Genomic DNA, 10,872 nt, shown 5'->3' on the forward strand with positions numbered 1-10,872 from the left:
CCTGCGCGTCCCGCACGGCTCGGGAGCCACAGCCCGGGGGCAGCGGGGCCAGCGGGAGCGCTCGAGGCTCCGGCGGGGCGAGCTCGATCGGGGGCGGTGGGGGAGAAGGGGAGCGGGCGGGGAAAGGCGGGAGGCACCGCTCAGGCAGCGCGGGGGACAGCGCGGGGCGGTGGGGGGCGGGGCTTGCGGCGGGGAGCGACGTGGCCGGAGGCACCGCAGCGATTGTAGAGCCGCGCTCGCCATGGTGAGGTCTCGCCCGGGGACGCGGCGCCCCGTCTCCCTTCGCTCTGCCCGCGCCGCTCACCCCTTCCCCGCTCACCCCTTCCCCGCTCACCCCTTCCCCGCTCACCCCTTCCCCGCTCTCCTTTCTCTCCGCAGCCAGGACCCAACCCCAGCGCCACCAGCGTCGGATCCGCCGGCCGCTCTCCCAGCAAGGCGGTGGCTCCCCGCGCCGCGGGATCCACCGTGCGGCAGAGGTGGGTGCGGGAACGGCATCCGTGGGGTGGGATCCAGCGTGCCAGAATGGGATCCACTAGATGGGATCCAGCATGCGGGAATGGGGTCCTGTGGGTTGGGATCTGGGGAATGGGATCCACCGTGTGAGAATAGGATCCCACAGGACGGGATCCACTGTGCGGCACAGGGGGGTGCGAGAATGGGATCCTGTGGGGTGGGATTTACTGTCCTGCAGAGATGGATGTAGGAATGGGATGCTGTGCGATGGAATCCACTGTGCAGCAGAGGTGGGTGTGAGAACGGCCTCTGTGGGGCAGGCTCCCTGATCCAGCAGAGGTAGGTGTGGCAAAGGCCTCCTGTGGGGCAGGCTCCAAGTCATGCAGAGGCAGGTGTGCAAAGCGTTTTCTATGGGGCAGGCTCCGTCATCCAGCAGAGGTGGGTCTGGAAATGGGCTCCCATGGGATGGGATCCACTGTCTGGCAGAGGTGGGTGTGGGAATGGGCTCTCATAGGACAGGTTCCATCATCCAGCAGAGGTGGGTATGGGAATGGGCTCCTATAGGGCAGGCTCCACCATCCAGCAGGGCTAGGTGTGGGAGTGGGCTTCCATAGGGCAGGCTCCATCATCCAGCAGAGGTAGGTGTGGGAATGGGCTCCTGTGGAGCAGGCTCCACCATCCAGTAGAGGCTCCATCATGCAGCAGAGCTAGGTGCCGGAAAGGGCTCCCATGGGACAAGCTCCAAGTCCTGCAGAGGCAGGTGCCATCTGCATGAAGTCTAACAAGGGTAAAACTTGAGAGACAGTTGAGGTTGTTCAGCTTGGAGAAGAAAAGACCTTATTGCAACTTTTCAGTACTTAAAAAGGGCTTATAAGAAATATAAGGGGGAGAAACTTTTCAGCAGGTCCTGTAGCAATATTACAAGAGGTAATGGCTTCAAATGAGAAGAGGAGAAGTTTAGACTAGATATTAGGGAGGAAATTTTTACGTTTAGAGTGGTGAAACACTGGAACAGGCTGTGCAGAGAGGTAGTAGGTGCTCAAGGTGTCATTCAAGGTCAGGTTGAATGGAGCTCTGAGCAACCTGATCTATTTGAACACATCCCTGTTTGCTGCAGGGTGGTTGGACTAGATGACTTTCATGGCCCTTCCAACCCAAACTATTCTATGATTCTAAGTGCCGGATTTTGCACCTGCGGCATGGCCATCCTCGATATACACACAGACTGGGCAGTGAGAAGCTGAAGAGCAGCCCTGTGGAAAGAGAACTGGGGGTTTTGCTCGATGGCAAGTTCAACATGAGCCAGCAGTGTGCCCTCGCAGCCAGGAGACCTAACGATATCCTGGGCTTCATCAAGCATAGCTTTGCCAGTCAGTCAAGGGAGGTGATTGTCCTGCTGTGCTCCGCACTGGTGCAGTTCTACTTTGAGTATTGTGTGCAGTTTTTGGCACCACAGTATAAAAAGGCTGCCAAGCTACTGGAGAGTGTCCAGAGGAGGGCGACAAAGTTGTTGGAGGGCTTAGAGAGGAAGCCATATGAGGAACGGCTAAAGTCACTTGGTTTGTTCAGCATGGAGGAGACTGAGGGGAGGCCTATTTGCAGTTCACTGCTTCCTCACAAGGAGATGAGGAGGACCAAGCACTGATCTGTTCTCTCTGGTAACCAGTGATAGGACTTGAGGTAATGGCCGGAAGTTGTGCTAGGGAAGGTTTAGGTTGGATATTAGGAAAAGGTTCTTCACTCAGAGGGTGGTGGAGCACTGTAACGGGCTCCACAGAGAAGCAGTCATGGCACCAAGCCTGACAGTATTCAAGAAGCATTTGGGCAATACTCTCAGACATATAGTGTGAATCTTGGGGTTGTCCAATGTAGAGACAGGAGTTAGACTTGATGATCCTTGTGGGTCTCTTCCAACTCAGGACGTTCTATGATTCAGCCATTGTGTCCACTGCGTGCCTGGCTGGTACAAGTGTCTTCCTTCTGCAGTCTCTTTTGACGCTTAGTGCTAGGAGCTGGCAGACTGCTAATGTGTTTTGGTCTTTATTTCATTCCATTATCCCCTAAAGGAAAAATGCCAGCTGCGGGACAAGAAGTGCAGGCCGTGCCACTTCCACAGGTACTGGTGGGATGTGGCGATTCTACACCGAGGACTCTCCAGGGCTCAAAGTGTAAGTTGGATATATGGGTGGTGGTGGCGGCCGTGGGGGGATATATATTTCAGCTATTTATGTAATCTTTCAGTCTTTGAATTGAGAGATTGTAGAATCAGGGAGTGATCTGGGTTGGAAGGGACCTTAGAAGGAGGAGGTTGATGTTCTGTTCTACATGGGAAAACATGCTGAATGAATGTCAATTTACATAGATTTGGAGTGAAATATTTTATTTAATCTGTAAACCTGGAGAAGTAAGTTTTCAAAGTTGTAGTGGTTTTAAAAAGGTAGGTGCAGATTACATTTTTTGATTGCCTAGACTCACTTTAAATGGTCTTTGAAGACTGCAAGCAATGGAAGCCCCATCCCTGGAGGTGCTCCTGGTCAGGATGGATGAGGCTTTGAGCAACCTGATCTAATGGAAGGTGTCCCTACCTATGGCAGGGGGGGTTGTAACTGGATGATCTTTAAGGTGCCTTTCAAACCAAACTATTCTATGATTCTATGAAAGATTAATTGTCACAGTGAATTTAGGCATCTGTGTGCATGTTTTTATTCTGTTTTAATTAATTTCTTTTTATTTGTTAGTAAACATGCTGTAATCCTGCACTTCTCTCTTGAAAACATAGTATAATTGATAGGCCATATGCTTGCAAAATCTCAGGTGTTTTTGTTAAAAAGGCTGAAGATAAAATAATTTATCTAAGCTTGCAAAGCAAGCATCGTTCTGATACCTTGCATATATTTGTTCTTACAAGATGAACATTCCGAGATTATGGTCAATTACCTGGTGTTATTGTCCCTTAAACTGTAAAGGGAGCCTAACTTTTTAAATTTCGGGCAGTTTGAGACATTCAGATCAGATTCCCAAACAAGCTTTGTGGACGAATATTGGGTAATAAAGGTGGAGCGTGTCTTTCCACTGATGGGTGTGTGCTAAGTCATACATTGAGTGGGAGTCTGTACTTCTTGCACGTACTTTATGGCCTCTTGTTCTTACTGGGCTGAAGAGGCTCAAGGCACTCAGGAATGTTCCTTTTGCTTCTTTTTTTCTAGAATCCGTTAGTATTTTATTTTGTGGCTCTTTGAGAGGGCTGCTGCTGGCTGCAGAACCAGAACATTTGGAGGAGGGCTGCTGATAGTCTAGTTGGTGTTCTTTCCATGAATAACCCTTCCTCTGAAGTTGTCTTATGTGTTTTCATTATCCTATGTGCTTGACACTTTAAAAAGCCAGAAGCTATACAGCAAACTGACAAAGTAGTGGTGCTCTGCTGCTGCAGGTCTTACTTCTTCTATTCTGAATTCAGAGAGGAGACAAGGCAAAGAAGACGGTGAGCAACAGTAGTGTTCTAGAGCAAATCTATGCAGATAGGAAAGACAACTATTTTCTGGGTTGTTTGTTCTACTAAAACTCAATTAAAAAAAAATTAATAAAACTAAAGTAAGAAGCAACAGAAGTGTTCTACCATTAGGTAGATTTCTTTTTCAATAGATCTGTGATACAAGCTGTCAAAGCTGCTTTACCAATTTCAGTTAAGTTTCCTTGTGAATCTTTTGATTTCTTTTTTGATGTTGAATGGCCGCTCAGTTGTTCTAATCTTCACTACAAGCAGATCAGTAGGTAGATTTTCCCCTTTATTTATGTTGCAACACAGTGGTTCCCAATTTGAAGGCTTTGGAACACTGGGAGTTGGTTTTTGCAAGCTTCAATGAGTAGCTTTGTGGTCAAGCTTTTAATGGAAGAAACAAATACGTAAAAGTGAGTTAGTTTTACAAACCACCTGCACACTACATGTAACACTTTCTGAACCATGGCTAGGGAGCAACTGTCTTGCTTGCAGCTTTCCATGTGTTTTCCTGTGTATGTTTTTTTCCATAGCAACCAGTTGCTATCATCTCTGACCTATTCAGTAGGCTTAAAAATGAAAATGGATCATGGAGGGGTTGTGGTTGCCTCAGTAAAGAGTGTCAGCCAAAGCTGTTTTTAAAACTGATTGTAATCGCTACTGCATAAAGCAGTTGGAAGGCTTAGCTTGGTGGTGGGTTTTTTGTGGGTTTTCTCATGTTGTATAAAACTTGAGCTCTTCAAATTACTATGAAAAAAATCTGTAGAAACACCGTAGAACAGGTTATTTCATGCTAGCTGTGGTCAGGAGAATTGCATTATAGATCAAAAGTTTTATATTTTATATTGTGCCCAAATATACCTCTGATGCTTCAGGTATTTGGTATCTATACTCAACGTCAGAAGTACTAAATATGTTGAATAAGCAAGTTTGGTTTGCCTCAGGAAAGTACGTTTATCTGTAGTACAGGATGCTATGAAATGTATGTCTTTGAAAACAATATTAGCAAAAGGGAGCTGCAAAGAATCTGTTTGAGAGTGGGATATGATATTTTTCTCTATAAAACTCAGATGGAACATTGCATACTTTGCAAAGAAGACTAAACCCAAACTTGTTGCTCTTTCTGAGGCACTTGGTGCCTGTGGCTCGTGTATCTTGTCTTGAGCTTTCTGGCCTAATGAGCTATAGGCAGTGTTTCCTGTTGAGCCATGATAATCAAATTGGGCTCATGGTATAATATGCAGCCCTATGAAAGACATTCTGAGAATGCAGAGTACCAGATCTTCAGAGGTGATGGATTCTATTTTGTTTATTCACTTATTTTGAACTGCATGTTGGGCTGGGAAGATTCAGGCGTATGGAGGAGAAATGGAAGGTTTCAGTAGGTTGTCTTTGCGAGTGGAGGAAATGAGATGCACGTGTCAGTATCAGAAAGCTGATTATTCTGTGCGGGACCAGTGTCATTGGCATGTTTAAAAAAAACCCCAAACAAACAGAAATGCACAATCGCCCTTTTTTTTTTCCGTGTTCTATTCTAGTTATTGCTTCTCTGCGCCTTTGGCAGAGAGTGGCTTGTGTATTACTGCTACTAAAGGCTGAAATGAATTAAAGAGTAATTGAGATACAGTGCAAGGACTTTGTGCACCTGCTGTCATGATTTATATTATGTAGGACAAACTTCAAGCATGTACAAAATACTAGGGACTGAGGAGTACATTCTGTTGCTTAGTGAAAGGTATCCCTTGACAGGAGTTGCTTATGTAGTCATTGTTTGCCAACTTTCTTATTTTGCATGTTTTATCTTTGGTTTATTTGTTAAACGCTTTATGTCTGTGTTCAGGGTTCTCCATACCCAAATAAAACTAAGTATGATAGGTAATAATTGAGTTTTAAAACTCAACAAAAGATTACAATTATGAACTTTTGAAGTAGGTGGACCATGACTTTTTTTTTTTTTTTTTTTTTAAACTTTGTATTCAAGTAACATTTACCTGCATATAAACAGTAACCTGGAGTGTAATCCCTGCTGGATTGCAGAATTCATAGTGTTTTGCCCATTAGCAGGTTGAAAATCAGGCATGAGATTGTATGAAGTGAGTTGTATGAAGCAGTGTTTAGTGCATGTAATTGTGTAAGTGAGCGTATAATTGTGCCTCGGAGCAATGCCAAACAGCCAATTTAGTCTCCGAACATGTACTGTAAGATTAAAAGGGTTTTTAAAAGCATCGCTGTATAATTTCTAAACAGTGTGTTAAAGTGGGAAGGGAAAAACTTAAGAAATTTGTTCATCTGTACCTTTTAGGTAATGGTTAAATGATGGTGTTAACATTGACCTTCTGTGTGTCTCTTCCAAAATACGGAAGTCCCTGTCTCTCACCCACTGCTGCCATTGTTTTCAAACGAAATAAAGCCTCTGAAAAAATAGCTAATGTCAATTTTATGCCAAAGTTTTAGTAGCCGCTAGAGGACTCTCTTCGTTTTTGTATCTGACTACATCTCTGCTCAGGTGGCTATCCAAGTAGTAAATACAGATGATAATTTTCCAGACATTGTTTTCACAATGATAAGTAATAATGAACCATTAACTACTTTGTAAATAAGTGGGGATTATAGTGTGCTTCGTAATTATGTAACACAGGGTCTGTAAAACTGTATCTTCAGAAACTTAGAGGCAGCAGCAGTTTTTGATAGAGATGGCTGTCTCATTTCGGTGTGATTTAGGGTATCTCTATGACAAGAAGAGTTTTCTCATACAGTTGCTTATGAACTGATGAGTTTGCTTGGCTGATAATGACTGGCCTTTGGACAAAGTAGACTTTTTTTGTGTTAATATATTTTTTCTTTATTTTTAGTGGGCCTGTTCCAGTTTTGGTCATGAGTCTTCTTTTTATTGCTTCTGTGTTTATGCTGCACATCTGGGGTAAATACACCCGTTCATAGACTCAGCTGCCAACTTAAAGCTTACATTTTGGACCAAAATGTGGTGGATCCTGGTTGTTCTTGAAGAGAGACTCAGGAAGCTTCCTATCACCTGTTGAAGTCCTGTCAACTTTGGCTCTAATACTGAATGGATTTCTCAGTTTGCTAATTGGGCATATTTAAAGTTTGTCATCGGTCATTTTATATTTGTATCTGTACACTTAGAATACAGGTATTGCAATAAAAGTTGTATATGGAAATGCTAACAGTCTTAACTGTATTTTTTCCTCCTATTCCAACATATCACAACTAAAACATTATACTTGTCATTTTTATATATAACCACATTTCTAAGTAAATGCCATTTGACAGTTCAAACCATATTCTTCTGTAGTGTATATAATTCTATGCTAGAATATCGTTTTTTGTGAATGGGAGGGGCAAAATCAGACACACGAACATGCTATGGTAGTGTTTGTTGAAATAAAGCTGAGGGTACACTGGTTGAGTTGGTCATGTTAGCTCCAGAAAAATAGCTGGATTTAGTCTGTAAATACACATTAAGCTTTACTTAGTGCTTATTATACATAAAAGTATATAAATATGCTTGGTTTTCAAACTGCGCTGCAGGCACAACATGAACTGGTACCTAGCTGATTTTAAAAAGAATAATTGCATAGCTGTCAGAGACCTGTTTCTTCTGCAGGTCCAGACTCTTTATAGGAGTCTGAGCGAGGAAAATGGAATGGGAAGACTGGAAAAGCAATGGTTGCATTTTAAATAACAGGACAATCAAACCATCTGAGATATAGCTAAGTGGCTCTTCAGATAATGACTCTGGTTTCCTTCTGGATGATGTTGTTTATTTTTGCTTTTGAGCAGTCACACAGCTCTTCCTTATTAAAGGTACCTGCATATTGTTACATCAGAGTTTCATTTTTTTCTCACTGCTTGTGTGGTGCTGGAGATGCAGATAACCAAATTGAGCTTTTCCATACAGTTGGATGAAATTAATTTTAGCCTGTTGATCACATTATAATTTCTGTTTGAATATTGACTTGTACTAGGAGAAGAATATTCTTGGTGATGCAGCCTTGATACAAGTGTTGACTGCTAACATGGTGTAGAAGCAGCCTCTCTTGTGCACCACCTTCCTATAAAGCAATTCTTAAAGTAGCATTACTACTGAAAAGAAAAAACTTCGGAACAAAAAACAAGAATAGGGAATGTGGTCTCAGGGCTGTAAGGACAGTTCTTTTGAGCTGTGCTTATGCTACAATACCTAGTGTAATGTACAGGGAAAGATAGAAGACTTGGAGAAGAAGCTGAAAATTGTCTTACAAAATTTAATGGTAGGAAAGTTTGTTTCCACAGGAGTGAGTGTTGAGGAATGGGGAATTCTGGTGGCTCAAAGGTAGTGAGATAGCAGAATTCACTAAAGCAGTGCCAACTGAGCCAAATAAATCATGTATCAAAGGTGAAAGGATCCACAAATCACACTGCTGCACCTATGGAAGGGAAGTAAAAACACAAAGGAAAATAAAACAACTAAATGGATTAGATCATCACTTCAAAAGGCACTGGTGAGGATCTCTTTATTTAGATACTTTGCCTATCAAGAAAATAAAATCTGCAGTAGATGATTTAGTTTTAAGGCCAGAAAGAAAGCGCTAATGAAAGACCAAATGCCAGTCGGTTGTTCTATCGACCATGTGGACGGACTAAGTAAGTAGCCTCTTCTTTACTCTTGATCATACAGTTTTCTAACACAGCAGGAAATTATTTTATTTTAAATGCTTCCAGTTCCTAAAGGCTGTTCTGCCACATCAAATAATTCCATTTAAAGCCTTTCATATTCTTGTCTGGTATTTTGCTGTGTCTAAAGAATAAAATAAGGTATGAACTCAGGAAGAGGGACAAGGGGAAGTCTTGCTGCTGTAGGGCTAACATTTAATTTAACTGAGTATGAAAATGTTGACTATTTTACCACTCCATCTTGGCTTTACAGTTTGGATTTGTGAGCTTTCCTATACTTTAAAAAACCTTGCTACTTTAATTCATGACAGAAGTCATACTTTAATTGGATGCAGTTAGCTGAAACATCTATAGCTTTGTTTGTTGTTCCTTGTACATGATAAAAAGACAAATTTCTCTACTGGGTCCTTTCAAATTGTCATCGTTTTAATGATTAGCATGAAAGTGTCAGATGTTCATGCTCATATTTGTAGCGTTTCATGTACGTGAGCTGCAGTGGATCCTTGCAATCTGTGTTTTGTATGAAGACTTCAGCTTCACCGAAGTACAGATATAGAAATGTGAGTTGTAAAGACTTAGCAGAAGTTTGGCTAATAATGTGAAATTCTGTTTGGCCTGGGTGAATAAATTATGGCCACGCTGATCAACAGTAGCTAGTCTCTGATATGGAAAACTGGTGTCTTTCAGAAATAGACTGCAAAGAAAGGATGGTCATTTGCAAAGCTTCATATCAGACAACTAGGAATTACTAAGACTTTGGATTTTTATGCCTACTTATAAGTAATCGAAATATAACCTTGTCTGAGTTGTCTGTTAAAAGTTGTAAATATCTTTATAGTACAAGGTCCACAAAGATCTTTGCTCTGTCTCCTTAACAATAAAGATTCAGGAAATCTGGAAGAATGTATATTTCCATAGAAAATATGACAAGTATTAGAATCTTTTATACTTGACTTAAAAAAAATGTTTGCAACCTCAGACTCCGCTATTCCTCAAGAGAGCAAAGGGTTTTATAAGGAAATAGTCCTGTTGTATGTGAGTACATCTGTGTCACTTAAGCTTTCCCTCCCTCCCCAATAGATCTGTGTATGTGAGTCAGCTTCAGTCCAGTTTAACAGAGGAATAGAAGCTGAGAGATGCTGTTCTTGAGGTTTTGATGGAATAAGTAGCTGGTAGAAGAGGCAGACTGTAGAAGTTCCCTCTCAGCAAAAGACTTTTGCTTTTAAGTTATTACCTAGGGAGAATAGGGTAGAGCTAGACTTCTTAAATGCCTTTGATAAGAAAAGCTTTTAATCTTCACCCTTGCACTTTTTCGTGCTATGAAATCAATCACTCACTAGCTATGGATCTGTAGGGATGGGGGGCTTCATTAGTTCTGATGTTGCAAAACTACATTTTCTGTCTGTGCAGAAGCTGGCTCTGCTACACAAAAGCAGTATTCTTGTTTCTGTAGGCTTCACTATTTACTGATACCCAGTTGGTTACTTCCAGGCCAACCTTTCTTGTCATGGGCACACAGTATGTGAACTCCTCTCATCTTTTGCCATCATGTCACGATACATACTGTACCTCTGATAATTGCTCACAATATTTTTCGTTCTCAAAGGAACCAAGAGGAAGGGCAGTTGTTCAGGCATGTAATTCTTGACTGCCCCATATATACACGGCTTTTTTGCAGCAGAAGGATTTTTATTTTTCTTTTATTGCAGCAGACTCTGAATTTACCCTCCAAGAAGAAACTGTGATCTTTCTTTTCTTCCATCTATCTCCAGCTGTTTCTTGAGCTCTCTGAGCCTATCAGACATAATATATACTAGTGTAAGCTTTCTTCAGTACTTTTCACAGTTAAGTTGTAATGCCTTTACCACAGGCATGTATGTAAAATGTATATCTGTATAGATACGTGCATGCACATGCATATGGTCGCTTTATCAATTAGGAAATGCCAAAGGATGTTTGTCTGAATATGTAAGGTGGGATGCCCTTACTAGGTTGTACTGTGACAACAGCAGGAAGAAGCAAAGAGAACTGCTTGTGTTCTCTTCCTCAGCTGTGTTGGCTAGAGATGAGTGGATGCTATACTGAGATCATGTGGTGAGGGCTAAATGATTTTATAAATATACTAGTGGATTCTGTGAGGGATTTTGTAGAAATTTGGGGTTTTTTTTTTGGTCTGGGAAAAAAGGTGCCTCCTATTTCTTCAAAGGCTAAATTGTTATACCATTCCAGCTTTGATAATAAGGCTGCAT

At 42.1% G+C, this 10,872-nt stretch overlaps 1 protein-coding gene across 1 annotated transcript; it reads left to right on the forward strand.

The window, feature by feature from the left end:
* The first annotated feature begins 171 nt into the window (after nucleotides 1-171).
* Nucleotides 172-7,134, forward strand: SEC61B (SEC61 translocon subunit beta). Its single transcript, XM_054060416.1, has 4 exons — nucleotides 172-244; nucleotides 379-476; nucleotides 2,520-2,621; nucleotides 6,802-7,134. The coding sequence occupies exons 1-4, from the start codon at nucleotides 242-244 to the stop codon at nucleotides 6,887-6,889; spliced, it is 291 nt and encodes a 96-aa protein (XP_053916391.1). The 5' UTR covers nucleotides 172-241; the 3' UTR covers nucleotides 6,890-7,134.
* The last annotated feature ends 3,738 nt before the right edge of the window (nucleotides 7,135-10,872 follow it).

The sequence above is a fragment of the Cuculus canorus genome, chromosome 2 (genome assembly GCF_017976375.1).
Source record: "Cuculus canorus isolate bCucCan1 chromosome 2, bCucCan1.pri, whole genome shotgun sequence".
NCBI classification, from domain to species: Eukaryota; Metazoa; Chordata; class Aves; order Cuculiformes; family Cuculidae; genus Cuculus; species Cuculus canorus.

Bases quoted from the DNA above. Each gene is read 5' to 3' on its own strand.
- SEC61B (XM_054060416.1), top strand. The intron at 477-2,519 runs GTGGGTGCGGGA...TATCCCCTAAAG, and splicing joins GGATCCACCGTGCGGCAGAG to GAAAAATGCCAGCTGCGGGA. The intron at 2,622-6,801 runs GTAAGTTGGATA...CTTTATTTTTAG, and splicing joins GACTCTCCAGGGCTCAAAGT to TGGGCCTGTTCCAGTTTTGG.